The sequence below is a fragment of the Camelus ferus genome, chromosome 12 (assembly GCF_009834535.1).
Source record: "Camelus ferus isolate YT-003-E chromosome 12, BCGSAC_Cfer_1.0, whole genome shotgun sequence".
In the NCBI taxonomy this organism is placed as follows: domain Eukaryota; kingdom Metazoa; phylum Chordata; class Mammalia; order Artiodactyla; family Camelidae; genus Camelus; species Camelus ferus.
Genome location: NC_045707.1, coordinates 18,444,680 through 18,464,213, shown reverse-complemented (window position 1 = coordinate 18,464,213; position 19,534 = coordinate 18,444,680). Strand labels below are relative to the sequence as shown.

General features: G+C 54.7%; 2 protein-coding genes and 1 long non-coding RNA gene across 4 annotated transcripts; 1 reads left to right on the top strand and 2 right to left on the bottom strand.

Moving 5' to 3' along the window:
* Nucleotides 1–2,114: 2,114 nt before the first annotated feature.
* HOXC10 (homeobox C10) lies at nt 2,115–7,289 on the bottom strand. Its single transcript, XM_006182417.2, has 2 exons — nt 6,382–7,289; nt 2,115–3,231 (listed from the first exon to the last, which is right to left on the bottom strand). The coding sequence occupies exons 1-2, from the start codon at nt 7,130–7,132 to the stop codon at nt 2,954–2,956; spliced, it is 1,029 nt and encodes a 342-aa protein (XP_006182479.1). The 5' UTR covers nt 7,133–7,289; the 3' UTR covers nt 2,115–2,953.
* A 244-nt stretch (nt 7,290–7,533) lies between these two features.
* On the top strand, nt 7,534–16,324 carry LOC116667602. The gene is made up of 3 exons (XR_004324509.1): nt 7,534–7,672; nt 8,533–10,059; nt 15,094–16,324. It is a non-coding gene; the product is annotated as an uncharacterized LOC116667602 (long non-coding RNA).
* On the bottom strand, nt 15,997–19,288 carry HOXC11 (homeobox C11). 2 transcript variants are annotated; one of them, XM_032493017.1, is made up of 2 exons: nt 18,502–19,288; nt 15,997–17,235 (listed from the first exon to the last, which is right to left on the bottom strand). In XM_032493017.1, exons 1-2 carry the CDS (start codon nt 19,181–19,183, stop codon nt 17,003–17,005), a joined length of 915 nt encoding a protein of 304 aa, XP_032348908.1. In that variant the 5' UTR covers nt 19,184–19,288; the 3' UTR covers nt 15,997–17,002. The 2 variants fall into 2 exon arrangements, 1 of the variants encoding a protein (XP_032348908.1); XR_004324501.1 differs by lacking the exon at nt 18,502–19,288 and adding an exon at nt 17,629–18,094 and having other exon boundaries at nt 17,094–17,235.
* Nucleotides 19,289–19,534: the final 246 nt, after the last annotated feature.

Here is a 19,534-nt window from a genome sequence, read left to right as displayed (position 1 = left end):
TAACACCCTAAATATGCCCTTCTCCTGGGGATGGAGCTATGGAAGGGGAAGACTGAGCTAGTGCTCAGAGCTCCCCAACTCTTGGGACCCCAGGCACCCCACTTTTCTAAGGAGAAGCTCCAGCCCCAGCCAACGGGAGGCAGATTTTTTTCCCTTGGAGGTGGCAGGTGGGAGAAGCTAAGCCTTCCAGGGCCTCCCTTCTCTTTCTGTGCTCTTCCCTCTCCTGATCATCCTGCCCCACCCTGCTACCCAGCTGAGCTGGCCCTCCAGGCCACCTCTTACTCAAATTCCTGAATTTCCTTGGAATTGGTTAGACCATCTTTGTCTGTCTCCATCAGCTGGGCCCAGGAAACAATAGCTGCAGGAAAAACTCCTCTCCCTCAATCACAGGGATTGGGACAGGCTGGGGAGTGGACAGTATAAAGCGGGGTTCTCCAGATTTGTCCTGCCGCCCCACTCACAGCTCGCCCTCCTCAGTCTGTACCCACTTTGCCCTATCTAGGAGGGGGCTGGGGGGCAGTCCCACTGGGGAGGGAAGGAGCAGGATAGGTGGGTTGGGGCCCTCGACGATAACCGACTGATGTAACTCAGGCAGTTTCTTGTTGCCGAGTTCAAAACTCAATCCCAACAACATGAAACTACCTAAGCCACAGATCAGCTGAGCGAGCAGGGCGGGAGATTCAGCTTTGCATCTATCTGGAGGAGAAGGGAAGGGGGTTGGGGAAGGAAGAAATTCAGCCCCGTCCCCCTTTCCGCCCCCACAATCTCCCTGAGGACTAGAGAGTAGACTTTGGGTGGCTGGATGGGTAGGGGGATCTAACTGCCTCATCAGCTTCTGGTCTAAGCAAATCGCTCAGGGAGACTGGTGAAATGGGACTTCCAGCCGCCAAACCCCCGCCCCGCCCCCAGCACCGCAGTGGAGCTATTCCCCTGCCTCTGGCCCTGGCCCTGGGGGGAAGCTGGAGTGTCCTTCCACTCTGGAGTTGGGTCCGCTGCCTTGCCCTTCTGGCTCTCCTGTGCTCTCCTCCTGGATTCCCTCTGAGCCTGTCCCTCTCTCAACTGGACTCTGGCTTCCCTTCAGCTATGTGTGGCCGAACCACTCCAGAGCCTCTTCCAATCAGGCCACTTGCCTGGCAAAGCCCCATGGCCAGGGAGAGTGGGGACTGAGAGGCTGGCTAAGGCTCACATCCAAACCAGCAGAAAGCAGAAAAACCTAAGCTTCAAGCTCCAACCCTCCCAAGCCCACCCTCACTCTGCTCCCCGCCAGCAGACGACCAGACACCTAGACCCATGTGTCGACCTCGAGGCGACCCTAAGTGCCCGAGTAGAGAAAGAAGCCAAAAACCACCAATTTACCCCTTTAACCACCGAACCCCACAGCAACGGGCCGGGGAGGGGGAGCTCATGGCCACTGCGAGCCGCCACAAGGCAAGCCTGGGCTCTCAGCAAGCCCGGATACCCGAAACACCTTCCTCCCTGCTCTGCCCGCTGCACGCCGGGCACCTGGGGACGCCGCTAGTCCCCACTCCGCCGCCAAGAGAAGAACAAGAAACCGCTTCTCTTACCTTGTCGCTGCCTCCTCCTCCTCCTGTCGCTGCCCGCGCTTCTGCTGCTGCTGTCGAGGGTGGGGGGGATGGCTGAGCTCCTCGTCCCCCTCCGGCGGTTAAGTTTATTCCTCTCCTTGGATAGGTGGGGGGCTCTTGGGGTTCCCCCCAGCAACGGTGGGGTGCGCCTGGCCCAGCACCCCAGGCAATCAGATCCGTCTGCTCCTCAAGATTGCAGTTTGCTCTCTGCCTCTTTCCCTCCTCCAGTCACCTTTAAATGCATCTTTTACTGCAGCACCACATTATATTTGCAGATCATAAAATCCACCTCTCGCGCGCACCAAGACCGTCCTGACATTACTGTTTTATGACCTTGACTTATTGTGGTCACCTGGATAATATTTAAATCAACGTTATGGTCTCTCACTTACATTAAACCCGCCAAGAGACGTTCTAGAAAGGCTCTAGGAGATGAGTCAAACACAAAACACACACATCCACACACTCAGCCTCTTTGGGGGGAGGGTGTCGCTAAAAAACACTAAAAACAAAAAACCACCCATTTGAGGATTACGATTCTGGAAATTTATTAGGATTTTTTTTCTCCATTAAGGAAGCTACATGCAAAAGATACAACATACAGAATATCTTTAAATAACACAACTCCCAGACAGCGACAGGGCGATATTTGGGGGAGGGGCATTCTGTCTGCTTCACTATGTTCTATTTTTAATTTAAAAAAATTTTTTGTTCCTCTGGATGGAATTTCTGAGATGGCAGTGAATGGGGGATGTGGGGGTGCTGGGAGGATGGGAGAAAAGCAGAAAGCAGTACAAATACGAGACTTCAAGCAGATTCTCAGAGCGACTGGGAGGTAAAGACACGGAGAGGGTTTGGTGGAGGCGCTGGACGCTACGACAAACACAAACACTAGCCGAACTTTCCAAAACGTCTATTATTCTAAGGAGGAAATGCAGCAAGGAAGAAGCGATTCTGACTGTGCTCTGGGAGATTACAGACCTTCTCTGGTTGATTTTTTCCCTCTTTTTTTTACCCCTATAATCAGGTGGATTCGACCTTAACTTTGCCTGGAGAACAGGATGCTGTGTGTGAGTGCGTGGGTGAGTGAGGGGTTGACACACACACCAGCCACTCTCCCACCCTCATCTATGCGGGCACACCACACCCTACACCCCAGCACCCCATTTCTCATGCTGTAGGTGGATGCATCTTCGCAGCACGAACCATAGGTCCCTTGGAAGGAGAGTCTGAGGTCTTTGCCTTTTTTGCAGGCGTGTTGCATTTATACTCAGGGAGGAAAAAAAATATACCACCAGGCACAAAGGGAGGAGGGGCGGGGAAAGGAAGGAGGGGGGCAGAGAGGGGAAGGGGAGGGGAGCTCCGCGCGCTCAGGTGAAATTAAAATTGGAGGTCAGTTCCCGGATCCGATTCTCTCGGTTCATTTTCTTGAGTTTCATTCTGCGATTTTGAAACCAGATTTTGACTTGTCTGTCTGTAAGGTTAATGGTCTTGCTAATCTCCAGGCGGCGCTCTCGCGTCAAATACATATTGAACAGAAATTCTTTCTCCAATTCCAGCGTCTGGTGTTTAGTATAGGGGCACCTCTTCTTCCTTCCGCTCTTTGCTGTCAGCCAATTTCCTGTGGTGTTTTCTGCCTTTATCTCCTCTGTTAAAAATAACATTATTTACATAAGTATCCCTCGAAGAGGCAAACCCTCACAGCGCACAGTGGCCAGCTTGCTGTGGGGGCGGCTGAGGGAGTGCAGGGGAGCGTTCTCACCCCACAGGCCTGGCTGGTGGGGTCCTCTTGGGCTCAGGGCTCTTAGAATTTCTTTGGGGTCTAGACTTACAGGGGAGAAAGACAGAAGATGGTTGCCTCCAAGGCATCTATTGAATTTAAATCACCCCAATCCACCTTGACCGAGCAGGTTCTGAGTACTCCCGCTCTCCCTCAGCCTGCTGACCCTGGTGGGCGCTCTAAGCCTCACCAGGCCCTCCCTCCTGTTGGTTCCTTTCACTCTGGAAAAATCCAAAGAGAAGGAAAAGTGTTTTCCAGGCCTCAGGCCAGGGGGACAGAGGCCACCCCCCACTGCCCAGAGCAATTCCCAGAGAGCTTTGACCCCTTCCAACTCAGTGGAGGGATGTCGCCCCGGTCTCTGCGGCCAGAGTCCATGGCAGCCGTCTCTGCGCCAGACCTTCAGCCCTGGCTCCCACCTGGAAGTGCCACAGAGCCACTCTGCCCAACTTGGGTCTCCCGTTGCCAGTTCTACCGCTCCTGGCCATTGCTCCCAGGAGTAGCTGAGGCAGGGAGCTTATGCAGGCAGCAGAGGTCAGGGGCAACAGCTCTGGGCATGCTGAGGGGTCCTCAGACAACTGCCCTGGCCAGAGACCTAAGGTCAAGGGAGAGAGAGATCTTGAGGACATGCAGCCTCCTGAAACTCTCCTGCCTTGTCTAGGTAGCTACACCTGTGTGCATGTCCATGTGTATCTCTGCAGAAATATGCATTCCTACACGTATGTACATACACAGAGAGAGATGTTCACATGGATCTATTTATATAAGGAGATTCTATAAGTACAGTATATGTTTCCCATTATCTTATTGACAGCTTCTCCCTCTGGCTCACATTGCTGCAATGGACCAGTCTTGCTCCTCTAGCAGGAGAGACCTTGGCCATCTTTTCTAGGGAAGAATCCATGGTCCAGAGACCCGAGAGGGACACCGAGTAAAGGACTCTGCTGATGGCTCTGTGCTCTGCCTCCCCTACTATGCCAAATGAAACCACCTGGTTCCTGGACCTTGTCTTGATGGAGAGTGGGGTGGGGGCCCTAGGGGAACCAGGAGGCTCCAGAAAAAAATGCAAATTTGAGGCTGTAGTTGAAAACACTCCTTAATGTCCTCAATTCTGTTCCTGCCTCTGCACCTGCAGCCTCCTGCCAAATTGTTTAAAGGCTCTCCACTTCTAACTCTGTGCCATTTACTTTCTCATTGGGGTTGTTGGGTCTAGGGGAAAGGGGAGAAATTACAAATGGGGAAGTCTGGCCCAAAGCCTTGCTTCTGGCCTGGTGGAGACACCAAAATGGGGTGGGGGAGGCAAGAAGGGCACAGTCAGAGTACAGACTGAGAGGGATTAGTTGAGGTGGGAGGGTTTGGATTGTTATGGGGAGGGCAGGAGAGAAAGGGGAGCCTACCGGCATGGGGGCAGTTTGAGTTAGGAGGTGAGCTTGTTAAACTTGACTTTGCATTTGGTGGGGCTAGAATGCAGCTCTTCATACCCTGCATTTGCACCCCAAGCCAGCTCAGGGTATGGAGAGAGGGTATAAAATTAAACCCTCTGTGCTGCACACGTGGCACTGTGAAAGCTTCATGGAGGTGTGTGCCTCCCTCCCTCCACCCTCGTGAACTCACCCATGCCCATCTTTTGGAGGGTCTCCATGGGTGTATTTGCCCAGGCCATCTTTGATTTGCAGAGGAGACCCAAGAGGGTGAGGCTCTGCCCTTGCCCGCCAAAAGAGTGTGTGTGCATGTGTGAGTGGGCTTATGTTAGTGTGTGTGAGTGTGACACCAGGTCGCCGCCAGGCACGCGTGTGCACCGCATCCATATACAAAACGCAACAAGACCCAGGCCGCCCCCAGTCTGCTCAGTTCTCACTATTTCATCTGCCTCTGCACCCAAAGAGCTCCTCACACACAGCCTCCAGTAGCCAGTGGAGCCATGGGGAGCTGGTTTACCCCCCACACTGCCAGTTGGGCCTTTACTGATGCTTTTTTTTTTTTCTCCAACTTTTCAAGTTAAGTCCCCTTAGCCTCCCTCCACTGCTCCCGTTTCCTCCACATTTTCTCCAGGTGGCAGAGAAAGATCCTGAAGGCCTCCAGTTTCTGCAGCAGAAATGAATCTTGAACCCTGAGCTTGAACTCTGGCTAGGTTTTTCCCTCGCCAACCAAAATCACAATGAAATCCAACTAAAGCCACACTGCCTTTCAGGAGAAAACCATTTACCATGCACACAGAAATTTCCCAACCACTCATTTGTAAGCTGCTTTTGGAAACCAACAGAAAAAAAAATTTAATGTAATTAGAAAAAAAGGAAAACAAAAAAATTTAAAGGGGAGACAAAAAACTTAGAACATTCCAAATGCCCTGTTCCAACGCCATACACAAGCTAGGCGTCTGGAGGAGGGAGGGACGTGGCGGGCAGCCCTTCACCTCCACCTCTTCCGGCCCCAGCCTGGCTGCCGGAGGCCCCCGGCCGAGCCCAAAACCGCAGGAGCCCAAACCACACGACCAAATCAGATCCACAAACAACAAATCGCGCTTCACTGGAAACAATTTTCAACTGAGAAAACGCAGTAAAGGAAGTCCCCCTTCTCCCAAGCCTTCCCTAGTCCCTGGCCCAAGATCGCCATTTTAAGCGTTTTGCAAGCTTCTGACCTGAGCCGGGGGACATCAGCCCCCCGCACCCCTCCCAGGACACCAGTGCAGAGCAAGCAAACCAAAGCCAGCACGAGCCCGGGAGCGGTCACCCTCCCTGGGCAGCACAAGTCTCCTGCAGACTGCCAGCGCTGCGCACCACCCCTGTCTCGGCGCCCACGGCCGCTGTCGGCCCGGCACCTCCACTTCGCCTCCTACCTTCCCTAGCCAAATGACGCGCCACCAGCCTGGCTCTCAGCAGACACTAGTCGCAGCCGGGGTCGCATTTCCAGGGCCATCTAGGGCCTCCTCGGCCCAACCCTCTCCCTGTCCCCGCCCTGGCCACAGCCACGAAGACCAAGTGCCCGAACGTCCCAGCCGGGCCACGGCCCAGGCGGCCTTACCTTTCGCTTCGTTATCCGAGGTGTCTGGGCTGGAGTCGGCGGTTTTGGCCCGATCCTTTTCGCTTTCCAAGGGGCTGCCTTTGGGGCCCGCCAGGCTCTGCTCGGTCTTGATCTCATTGGGGCTGGGGGTCTGGCTGTCGGACTTGGGGGTCTCAGGGAAACTCACTTTGCTCCCGAGCTGGGGAGACTCCAGATGTTCGGCGCGCGGGTTGAGACTGGCCCGCTGCTCAAAAGGGGCTTCGAAATCGTTGGCCCCGGCACAGTGAGGCGGCTTGTCCAGCGCGGAATAGCTCGGGCTGGCGCGGTAGTAGCTGGGCACGGGCACCTCGTGCTCCCCGAGGCAGGACTCCTGCAGGGGGTGGGAGTAGAGAGCTGCCTCGGGGCCACTTTTCGCCCGCTTCTCTGCGCTGTACATGCAGCAGACATTCTCCTCCTTGACACTAGGTGGGTAGGAGCAGGAGGACAGTGGCCTGCCAACAGGTTGTTCCAAGCGGTAGGCGGCTTTGGGGTCGCCCCAGGAGTCCAGCTGCGAGAGGTAGGACGGGTAGGTGTTGAGGGCGAGGTTGGGGCTGCTGCCCTCGTCCCTCTTAGAGAGCGAGGGCGCGAGCCCGCAGCCCCTCATCACCCCGCAGTTGAAGTCACTCCCAGATTGCATATACATGCCTGCGCTCCGGCTATAGCGCTCTCCTCCGCCCGGCGCAGCCAAGGGCTCCGCGTACGAGTTCGGAGTTACATTGCGAGGGCATGTCATTTTCAGAGAGAGGGGTTTTTAAGGAGCAATACTACAGCGGAGGAGCTGACATCTTTTTTTTTCCCCATCCGGGAGGGGGGGCGGTTGGAGGGGCAGGAGGGAAAAGAAGGGGAGGGGGAGAAATATCAGCTCCATAATTATCCGCGCATTCGGTCCTCACCATGTGACGGCTAGACCAATGGGATTTGAAAATGGCCTTGATGATTCAGACGGCCGTGACGTCAGCGGGGTCAAGTTGTCGGCAGGCGGAGCGCGCAGCGTGGAGTAACAGCGCCACCTAGCAGCCGCCTCGGGGTAGGGGCGCCGGAGCCCTTCCCCACGAACAAAGGAAGGGCCCCCGGGGCGACAGGGGCAAGAGGCGGGTGAAGGGGGGTGGGGGGGGGTTCTAGGGAGAATGGGGTTTGTTTACCCGGGAACTAGCCTGTAACTCCTGGGGAGAGGAGGGCGGAGAGGGGGGAAGTGCGGGAGAGAGTGAGAGAGCGAGGCAACTCGGGGCTCAAAACAGTCAAATTCAAATTAAAAGGTCAAGACACGATTCAGGTACTTCTTCCCCTCTCCTCACCTCCCCTTTTCCTTGCTTTGGCCCCCGCCCCCCGCTTCTTCCCCTGGGATGGGAGTGGGGTGAGGAGTGGGGGAGGGCTCCAGCGGGCAGGGAAAGGGAGAGAAAAAGTTAAGGAATCCCAAACAGAACTAAAGTTTCTGTTCTCCTGCGTCTTCCTTCGTCGGGCTTGGCCCTTGAGGCTGGGAGCTCAGCTCGGGACCGCCCGTCATGGAAGCTGGTTGAATTGCAAGTTCCCTGTGTGGACTGACCGGGAATCTCCAGTGTCTGGGGCGGGCCAGGGAGGGGGTCAAGATGACTTCAGGGCTGCTTGGGAGAGGGAGGTTCCGAGAGGACTTAGGGGTCTCGGGAGGAGGAAGACGGCAATCAAAGGCACCGGCTCCCCGACCGGAGATTGCGGCCTGGGCCTGGCTGGATGGGCGGCTCCTGGGTTATCAACCCTGGGGCAGGAAGGCTTTGGCCTTGGAGTCGGTTCGGCTGCTTTGCTCCAGGCCCTTGTGGCCCTCGCTTTCCAGTTGACCTTGCCCCCGCGAAAACAGGGAATACTCCCAGAGAGAAAGAGGGAAACCTCTGGTCCTCTGGCAGTTTGGGGGAGTCACGTATCAACCGGGAAACCAGGACAACAGACGCAACAAAATCCCACCCGGAGAAAGGTCCTTTACAGAGCGAATGAGCTGGGGGCATTTTTGAGAGGAGAAGAGGGACCAGTCTATTTTCGTGGTTATTATTTTTTTAATAAAGGGAAGAGAGAACTAAGGGACAGGGTACGTTTCAAATAGTTCTTTCCGTTTCTTCATCGCCTTTCTCCCAAAGCGAACTAAACTCTCCACCCCTTCCTCAGGAAACGGAATCTGGAGAATAACTTGTCTTTCCGGTCGCCCCGCATTTTCCCCTGGACCGAGCCTTGGGTTTTGACTTTCCGAAGGGCCGGAGCCTGGCCAGGAAAGGACCCGAGCTCCGGTCGCCCTGGTGTGGAGTAAGGAGGCTGGATCGCTTCTAGGGAGGCCCAAGCCCGCGGCTGCTAGAAGGAGACTTCAGAAAGAAATCTGCCGAATTCTCTCATCCAGAGGGTGAGAGAGAAGGCGCAGGGGTACCTGAACCCCGGGAAAACTGGCAGAAAATGCATAATATGTGACTTGCTGGCAGGGCCAGCCTGGGGAGATTTGAAATGGTTTTGTTTTCATTTGCAGGGGTTGCCGTGGGCTCGGCACAGGGGGTTGGGCCGGGCAAGGTTAGGCTGTTTAGGCCCCAGACGAGACTTGGGACAGCCTGGGCGGCAGTCAATCCAGGGAGCCATTTGTCCCACCGCCCACCCCGCGAGAAACTCGGAGACTTTATGGCCACTCTGTTTGTATTATCTGCATAAGTCTTTCCCCACCAGTTTGATCGAAACTGTTCGCTTTTACGAGGACCCAACGAAAATTCCCCATCATATTTATCAGCCGGGGATAAAAATTTAGTATGGGAACTGATATTTCCTCATTTATGGGGCGATGAAATTAAAGACCAAAGCAATTGAGAATTATATGGCTTTGGGGGGTTCCCTCCCCTCTCTTTCACATCTCCTTTATTTTCCTGCCTAGTGTGCCTGTCCCTGGAGTTTGGCATCCCAGTCCTCTGCCCTTGCCCTGCATTTTGGGGTCTGCTGGGCCCTCTCCCCGACACCCAGGTGCTGCTTGGTCACCTCAGCTTTCCCTGGTCTTTCTCTTGGTGTTGGTAGCTGGGGGCCGGACAACAATCCCTGAGCCTCTGCCCAGGCCAGGCTGGGATCGGCTGGGGTTGGGGGCTGTGGAAGGTTTCGAAGAGTCTCTGAAGGTGAAGGGTCTGAGCCCAGCCCAACCCGGGAAGGGGTGAGGGAGGTGGCAAAGTGTAGGAGACAAACTCCAGATAGCCTCTCAAAAACATCAAGCCCCACAGCTTAACCTGAGGAACCAGCGGGAGAGAAGCAGTCACTCGGCCTGGCAACCTGTCTCCCCCTCCCAGCCGACCCCCGTCCCAGACTCACTCCTTACCTCAGCCCTGGAAGGGACTGGAGTTGCTTTCAGAATCCTTGCCATTATTAATGGAAATAATCCCCCCAGGAGGAAGGAGCCTCCTGCCTCCACTCCCATCTCCTCACAAGAACGAATAGCGTTTAAAGTTGAAATAATTAAAAGTATGATAAACACGGCCTATTAATGAAAAAAGAAATCAAATTCATCAGCCTAAGTGGGACCCCCGGTGGGACAAATGTTTGCCTCTAATTACGCAGGATAAACGCAAACCCGGAGCTGTTAAACAAGAACCCGAAGACGCAGACTTGAATAATTTGTTGGGTTTTTGCAGACTTGGGATTCTGCCCCAGCGGAAGCGAAAGGAAGACATGAGGGTGAGGATGGGGAGAGGGGAGCATTCATGCGGGTCCGGTGTGATACAGTACAGTGGGATGTGGGTCCCAGCCCTGCCCCCTTGGGCTCCGTCTTTCCGGAGGCCACAAGCAAAGGCTGCTTCCATCCTATTGTCCGGGCCTGGCGTTCAAAGGCACTCAGGCTGCCACGGCCGTCAGGCCTGCCGCCTCCGCTGCCAGGCACCCACTGGCTCTGCCCCATAGGGCTAAAATCCTCAGGCCTGCACCTCTAGGGAACTGGTTTGGGGTCCAGGAGGAGTCTGTGTGGCTAGTCACTCTGTTAAGCCATTTCCCCAACTTTCCGGGAGTGCCGAGTCTATGCCTGACTCCAGGGGCTCCCTCTTCTTGCCTCAACTTGAGGATGTGAGAATCCAGGGGCGTCAGGCCAGAGCAGGGCTCAGGCTGCACCTATATTTTGATGAATGCCCCAACTCCAAGAGCCCTGGCCCCTTGGACTCTTCTTCCCAGTACAGAGACCCTGGAAGAGCAGCAGGGATGGGGAACTGAGCCTCCTGCCACAGCCTGTAGGGCTGTGAGCAAGGGATAGGTGGAGGGTGCTCCTCACAGACTTTAAGATGGTCAGCGGGGTTCCAGAGGGGAGGCTGAGGACTGAGGGGCTAGGGGTCCCCACATGAAAACAGAAGAAGGAAAGCATCGTGCTCAACAAACAGAAAGGAACCTCGGCTGTTTTCCAGGCCCTAGCCCCTAAGGCACCCCAGAGACACCCTGATTTCTCCAAGAAAAATTAGTGGAGTTTCCCCACGATGTTAAGAAAGTCATCTAGGAAATTCCAAAGATGAGAAGAGAAAAGGAAGCATGTTGCTTTGGGGTAAAATAATAAAATAAAATAATTATAGCAGCGTGTTTGCTGAAATCTCTTCACGTGAAATGGAAAACCAAATTATACCGGTGGAGAAAACTGCAGGTTTTTCCTTCTTGTTTTGGAGGCCCAGAAAAATCAATCTCTTCTCAAAACTTGAAGGAAGGATTTGCTTTTTTTCTTCCCTAACACCGGGGCCCTGCCCCCTGCTTGACTGGGAGCAGAGAAATCCCAGGCAAAAGGCAGAATGCGCAGAAACTCCCCAAACAGATTTTCAAACAGGTACAAGAAGAAAGTGGAAGGCCGAGGACGCTTGGAGGGGCCTCTGGTCTACTCCGGATCTTGCCGCCACCCTGGCGGCAGCCGGGCCATCAGAGTCACTCTCACATCTGGACATTGTACACATTTGCCCCCAGATGCTATGGAGGTTACCGCCTAGACGCGTGTCTGATTTGCGCTTAATTATATGTACAGGGCCAGAAATATTCACTTTTACCCCAAAATGTGCTCCCTTCGATCCCGGCATCCAGAGGTCTGATAGCCAGCACAACTGTTTTCTTGCCCTGCTGAAGCCAGTCAGTTATTTAACTTTGCCTCCTGAATTGAAACCAGACCACAAACACATCCAAGAGAAGCTTTGGGAGGAGGACGGGTGAGAGGATGTCTTGAGTGGGGGAGCTTTGCTCCCCGCTTTATGGTTTGCTCCCACGTTGCCCATTAGGTCGAGTTTCCAACCGGAGTCAAGGCTGTAGTTCGGCCGACCTCCTCCGGAGAAAAGACCGCTCCTCCCTTACCGGCTACATTCCTTTTTGAAGATCTGTTTTCTCTTTTCTTCCTTTCTTTTTTCGTCTTCCTCCTGTCTCTTTATTTGCTTCTTTCTCTTTTTCTCTGCAATTCATTTGTTTCCTTCTCTTTTTCTGATTCTTAATGAATTGTCTCCCTTCCTTCCTTCTTTCTTTATTATACAATTTATTCTTTGCTCTTTTCTTTCCTCCTTAATGCTTTCCTTCCCCTTGACTTTCACCCCTAGCCTTTCTTGTTTTTCTTGGTTGCACTGGGCTCAGTGAGGGGAAGGGCAGCAGGCTCCATAGCCTCCCTCCCCAGCCCCGATGCTCAAGCTTGGAGTTGACCTTCTCCCGCTTTCAGCCCTAACTCGGCTCCTCACAAGGCAAAGTGTAGGGCTGTCAGCGGCTGGCGGCCAGGCCTCAGCAGTCGCCATTAGAGGGGAGGAAAAGCAGACAGTGGGGCACATCCTGACAGGCTCCGATGGCTCCCTGAAGCACCCGACTCCAGGGCTTAGGTATCCTCAAGTCCATCGTCCTGAACAAGCCTCATCCACCGGGCCTGTCTTTGGAAAATTTGCTCCATCTTTGTCCTGACTTCCAGAGCTGAACATTAAAACGGCCCCAGTTTGAGCCCCCCTGCCTTCCCAAGGCTGGAATTAGGGGAAATGAAGAAGTGGGGTTCTGTCAGTTCCAGGTTGAAGGCAGATCCGAAGGGTCACTTGCGGGCTTAGCAGCCCAAGGCCATGTCCCCGCACAGTCACCTTTGTTCTGAGAGCTCCTGAACTGCAGCCGGCCAGCCTTCCTTCTCCCTCATCCTACAACCACTGCAACCTCTGAGCAGGCATTTCTTGTCCTTTTGAATTCTGTCTTTCATCAAACCCTTTGTGGACTTTGCAGCAGGCAGGGATGCAGGGCTGTGTGTGCAGCAGACTCTCCTAACTTGGCGGTCTGAGTCAAGGTTATGGGTCTCCACTTTATGCAGTGGGCTGAGGGTGTATGCGGGGGGGGGGGGGGTGCGCGCGCGCGCGCCTGTGCGCACGCGCGTGTGTGAAAGAGAGAGGGAAGAAGGGAGAGAGAGAGAAAACTATGTCTACAGGAGAACAAAAGGATGCAACAGGGAAGATGTGGTCTTGCTGACACTTTAAACTTTGGGGGTCTGTAAGGGTGTGTCTCAACAGCAGGGTGGCCAGGACTTTCCTAGTAGTCCCCAAAGCTGAGTCCAAGGCGGGACTCAGGAAGGACTAATCCTAACCTTTAAGCCTTGTTTTGCCTTAGGCAGAGATGCAGCTCCAGACACCCCATGCCCCAAACCGGGGCCCCAGATCCGGTCTCTCCCCAGCCTCCCAAAGGTCCTGAGATTTCATTCCATGGCAAGACCAAAACTTTTTTTAAAAAAGTTTTTTAAAAAGGGGGGAGGAATCTTGTAAAACTTTTATGCCAAACAAAGTTATAAAAACTTCCCAGGCGTTGCCTTTTCCAGAGGTTTATATGAATAATAAAGAGTGCAGTCGCGTGCACACAGTTCTGGCGGGCTCTGAGCTGGGAGGGTTCAGCAAACAGCATTATCCAGCCCTGGGGCACCAGGAAACCCCAGGGGCTGCCCCCTTGAGGGAATATTGGCCCAGAAACGAATTGCCCTACAGATTCCGGAGAGGGGCGGGGAGAGGGAAGGGGTGGTGCCCTTGACTTCCTTGAAGTTCAAAGTTCTTCTTTGCCGTAGTAAGAAAAACCCTCTCTGCCTTCAACCCACTCGAGAAATTGGCCCCAGATAGTTTTTCCTCCTTTAGTGGCTGCATGTATCCCCAACTCCATTCACCATTCAGACAACTAGTCTGCAACTTTCTTGCCTCCCCAAAGCAGGGCACCCCATCCACCCCATCTGAGACACCTAGAATCTGTGGGCTTTCTCTTAGAGGAGCTTGGTGGGGCTTTGGGAACCTTCCAAGGCAGCCCTTGCATCACCATCTCCCAGCAACCTGGGGGTCTGAGTGACAAAGAAACCCCAAACCCAAGGCTGGCTCCAACCAACTTCTCCTTTCAAGTCCCACAGGGTCCCCCTGCACCCCCAAAGCCCACAGTGGGAGGGGGAGGGGCCCAGAGTGCTCTTTCAGCCGACACCACTTAATACCCTTGTAAACTCCCACGTGCGCTATAAACTTGGATTTTTACAACCAACATTCCTCCTTAGCTCCGGGAAACTTTGAACTCGGCCTCGGGTTTATTTACTTGGGGTGGGGGTGGAGGGGATGGGGGGCTGGGAGCTAAGAAAGGCTGGAGGAGAAGAAGGGGGAAATGTGGGCAAGGGGGTAATGGAGTGGGGGTCTGGGGTGTGTTGGGGGAGCCAAGACTGTCCACTGCGGGTTTGTTTACTATTTAGGGCGGAAGCGTTTTCTAACACAGGCCAGACTGGGTCGTTAAGGGCAAAATGAAACTGGGTTTAGAGGCGCGGGGGGCGCTTTATGGCGGCGTCTAGACGAGGCTCTTTTGTTCCCTGGCAGCGCCAGGGCTGGAGGGGATTACCCGAAGAGGTTGGGCCCAGAGTGCCCCTGGCAAGTGGGGGTTGGACATCCCGGGGGCCCAAAGGTGGGTTTGTTTGGGGGACAGAGACCTCTTTTTTCTAATTTTTAGAAGGTCGCCAAGGACTGGCAGGTTCCTGGACCTGGGCCATAGATGCTTTTGTTTTTCTTTCACTATGACACCACCCCCTCTTCCTTCAGAAACCCCTTCTAGATCTGGGAATCTTTTCTGGGCTGCACATTGCAGGGAAGGTGGTAGCTTTGGCTTTTAAATATTTTTCTCCAAAATCAGGGGCCATTTGAAGATTAATATTTTGCTTTATAAACAGATTCTTTATATTCTTTATATACAGATTCATTCTGTATAGTTATCTCCATCCCATCTTATTTGGAAACACGTCCAGCAGGCTAATATTCCTTCTTATGACTGGATGAGTGGATAAACATCATACCTAGAGAAGCCTCTTGTACCCGTGCACAAGCACACACATGCAGACACACAGGATCCTCAGTTGCATTCCTGCTGACACGCACTAAACACTGCCAGTGGTTACACATGTCAGAGGACACAAACCCTAGATGTGCATATGGTCAATTTTACTCCATACTACAGGCAACAGTGTACAAATAATATTTCTTTTCATGTGCACCCATAGGCATCCGACTTAAATATTTGTGTGTGGGCACACGAGGGAATTGTGGGGCTGCATATACACCCCAGTATGCAGATTTTGTCTCAAGACCCACATTTACAAGTGACAGAATCAGACACCAAAAATGCAGTGACCCCTCTCAACAAAAACGACGGAACCTAGACGCAATAGCCCAGAGTCATGGTGCTTTTTCTTTCATTCAACAGAATTGTATTGACAAAAACATTTTCTTTGAATTACAGAGAAGAGTTCCAAAGAGAGGGGAAAGATGAGAGAATTGGTTCTAAATCTCTGCCCCCAAATAACGAATTTGGAACAGAGACCTTCAGAGTGCCCTCACGAACGCGCTGAAAGGACTGTGGTTATCTTTACACAGAAGAAACATGCATCGGACACAGACGGGTGTGGCGACGGTCCTCAAGGGTCACCTCCTCCCCCATTGCCCCACCCCAAGCCAATCTCCTACCAAACAAATCTCTGGGGCTTTCTACCCCAAGAGACCAATGTATAAACATCAGGGTGGCCCCAGCCTAGGGTCTTGTTGTGTCTGGAGGAGCCTGGCCATTTGTGCTAGAGGGGAAGGGGCCCAGCCCCACCTTCCCACCCTCAGGGGCCGAGTGGTAAGGAAAGGGAGGGGCCTGGTTTCTCCCCCTCTCCCTTCTCTCTCTCAAAACTCTATATAAAAATTCCAATACAGTCTTCTCATAGAGAAAAAAAAAAAAAAAGCCCTACCCTCAACCTTACACATTTAACTGCGACAGACGGAGACATCTGGCGGGAGGGTGATGGAGCCAAGAAAATTCCTATAAATTTAAATTCGATGATGGTTACAATTAACTCCGCAACAAACGTGTGCTTAAACGGAAAGCGTTGCAGGGCTTTTGGACACAGCTCGAGCTGCATGTGAGAAAGGAGAGCTTTGAGAGCAGTGTGGAATGGCCTCAGCTTGAGAGCAGGAGGAAGGACTGCCACACTGGCCCCTGCCATGGGAGAGGGGGTGCAGGCCCACCAGCTCTGGCCTACCTCACCTTCACATGCCCTCTTCATCGGCTGGGCTCTGCCCTCCTGCCTCCTCCTCTGCCTCAGGAGCATTGAGGGTTTTAAGAGGAGAGGGGCTAATAAAAGGGTCAAATAAAATCATAATATTGAACAGGATGAAATATCTTTATTTGCCACCAGAAAAAAAATTCACAGCAATCCCTCTGGGACGGGAGCAGGGTGGGGATTGCACACGTACTACACACGCACTCACGCACATGGAGATGGGTGATTCGCATCTCATTCCAGGCGAGTCCTCCCCACATCCCCTTAGGGTAGAAAGAAACGCGTGTGAAATTTATTTACAAAAATTCAGACCCCAGCATGGGGGAGGCACCCAATACCATCTCCTTAGTGCCTCTTCCACCCCAATCTTTTTTTTTCCTTAAAAAAAAAAGGAGGTAACAACTGCATAGACTATAGCTATAAATCCATGGAGTGGGGCACGGCTTGGAAAAAGGTTAGGAAACCTCAATGCACCAGTTAAGAAATTTCAAAGGAGGGCTCTACACGTTCAAGGGGAGAACGACTAGGCTCGGGCGGGGCCTGGGCGCAGACGGAGGTAGGACACGGACTTTGCACACCTAACACCAGGTCGAAGGTACAGAAATTTCACAGCAAGGCGGGATCACATTTAGCTGCCCCCTAGCAGTGGGGCGAGGTGGGGTGGGGGCGGGGAGCCCGGGAAGTCTCCCCTCGCAGACACGGTGTCCTAGATCTTCTCACTTGGGCAAGGGAAGGCTTTTAGTTCAAGGATTGCTTGGCTCAGGCGCCCACTACTCTCGCCCCTCCCCCACCCAATCGGAGCAGCAAGACATTGTCGCGAGGTGTGTTTTCTTTTAAATAGAGTCTTGGCCTCGGCGCCAACGGTGTCCACTCGCCGTGGGTCACTTTCCTTCACCCCCCTTTTCAGGCCCGGTCCCTGTCCCTCATTGAGTCAGACCAAGGTGAAGGAGGTTCCGGAAAGAAGTGCGGGCAACGGCAGTGGGGCCAGCCCTGGCCACAGTCCAGTTTTCCACCCGCGGGAAGAAGGCGAGTTAGAAAATAAAAAATAAAAATAAAATAAAATAATTTCCCCCTCTTCCCCCTCCCCCAAAAGGGCCCGGTCTGCGGTTACAGCAGAGGATTTCCCGAGAAATACTGCAGCCGGTCTCTGCTTAGTTTTTTTTCTTTCATCCTTCTGTTCTGAAACCAAATTTTCACTTGTCGGTCCGTCAGGTTCAGCATCCGGGACAGCTGCAGCCGCTTCTCTTTGTTGATATACACGTTGAAGAAAAACTCTCGCTCCAGTTCCCGGATCTGGAATTTCGAATAAGGGCAGCGCTTCTTGCGGGTGCGGGGGGCGTCTGGAGGGGAGGGGAGGGGGCAAGTGCGAGGAGAGGGGGAGAGAGACACGTGAGACCCGAGCGACCCCAGCCCGCTGAGCGCTCGGCGGCCCCTCTCCCTGCCCCACCGCCGGGCAGCCCTCCCGCCAGGCCGGCCGGCTCTCCTCCCGCGGACGCAGCGGCGGGCCGAGCCTCGACCCCCTGCCGGGGCTAGCTCGTCCTCCGTCCCTGGCCACCGCGGGACCCGTGCCCCTCCCCTCCGGCGAGGGCCGGAGCTGACGGAGCCTGGGGGACGAGGAAGCTAGCCGGGGCCAAGTGCGCCCCGGTGCGCTCCCCCCGCCTGCTCAGCCGCGCTCCCCTGCCCCTTCCTACGCTGCCCTCCTTGTGGCTCTGAAAACCCAGCACCCCCCTCACCCAGAAATCTGGGGGAACCGCGGAGAACAGGCGCGAAGAAGTGAGATCCGGCGAGAGTCGTGGGCAGGCGGGGAGGAAGCGAGCGAGCAGGCACCAAAGACACCCGAGAGCCGCTTCCGGGGGCCCTGACGCCCCGGGACGCCCGGCGGGCCGCGCCTTCCCCGCGGCCGGGCTAGGCCGGCGCGGAGGCCGAGGGCCGCAGAGGAGCGCTGAGACCCAGGCCTGGAGCATAGTGGACCCCTGAGCCGCCTCGCCCCCACTCCCCTGTCGCCGCTGACCCCGGGTTACTCCGGGTTCTGCTCAAGGACCCGCGAACACAGAGTTTGAACATTTCAAAAATAGTTTTTAAAAGAAGCAGAGCAGTGCTGGTTGGCCTCCTCGATCTCAGGTTCTGCTCCATTGCCTCTCTCCCCCACCACTCCCCCTCTCTGAGTTTCTCCCGGTCTTTCCCTTGCCCTCCCCTTTCTCCCCCTCCACCCCTCCCCTCCCTCCCACCCCCCGGCAGCCCGGCTCCCCATCCTTCCTTAAATGCTCCTCTAAGTTCACGATCAAAGTTAATATCACCCGCTATGGTGGCGCTTTTAAAAATTTCACAGACCGAGGGAGATAACGGGGAGGGGGTTCACCCGGCTTTTCCAAAGAGCCCTTTTCCCTCCCTCCCCACCCCTTCTCCATCGTAAAAAGTCGAGTCGTTGGGAGAGAGGGCTTTGTAGGTTATAATAAAATCCTTTGAATGCTTATAAAACTCCACATAAAATCGGACTGACCCAAAACACGAGGCCGTCCCCGCTCCCCTCGCCTCCCCCCTACTCTCGCCCTCCCTCTCTGGCTCCCTCCCTCCTGTCCGCATGTTTCCCGGCCGCTGCTACCTACTGGGGGCGGCTCCCTTGGCCGGCTCCTTGGCCACCGAGTGGGCTGAACCGGACGAGCTGGGATTCGTGTTTTCCTCCTCGGCCTCGGCCTCGGCCCCCGCCTCAGCCCGGGACGCCAGCCCCGAGGCCGGGGGCGCCTCGGGCTCCCCCTTGGCCTCACCCTTGCCTGGGCAGGGGGGCTCGGCAGGCGCGTCGCCGCCACCGCAGTAGGCGTTGTCGAAGAAACGGTCGAAGGCTTGAGGCAGGACGCTGTTCTTGTTGACTGAGGAGTAGAAGCCGGCGGGGGCTGCGTGCGGGGCGCTGGGGTGGTGGTGGCCGCCGTAGGACCCTTCGTTTTTCATGAGGATCTCGGTTACGGTGGAAGGAGGCAGGCACTCCCGATGCATAAGCTCGTCGGCCGCCGCATAGCAGGAGGAGTAGCTGTTCCGGTGGTGCCACTTGCCGGAGGGCTCCAGGCCGTAGGAGACCTCCCGGACCGGGGGCACTTGGGTCGGGTAGGGATAGGAGATCTGACGAGAGGGGGCCTGGGGGAGGAAGGAGGAGACCGTGGAGAACTCGGGCACGTAGTAAGTGCAACTGGGCAGATAGAGGTTGGAGGCGCAGCTCCCTCGCTCGCCGAAATCAGCGCCCCTCTCCTTGCGCGACGGCGAGCAGAAGTTGCCCAGGTTGACCGAGTTAAACATCGTTCTCTTCTCCTGCCGGCTCCAGATGGAGGTTTTGGACCTGGTCTAGCGAGGGGGGAAAATTTGGGAAGGCGAGATGACGCGTTATCCGTCTTAGTCTCTCTCCCCGAGCACGTGATCCAAAGTAGATATTGTCATATATCAGTTCGGAGCACTTCGCAGACGTAGGAGGGGTTCTCTCTTAGGTAAGATGGGGACGTTCAGGCGATTGGTTTGCAAACACCGCAGAAACATTATGAAAATCAATTGCAGATTTGTATTCGTTTTTCTCTCGACACTCCCCTCCTCTCCATTCCACAGAGTGAGCAAAGGAGGAGAGAGAGGGTTGGGGTGGGGTGGGCGGTGGGATGG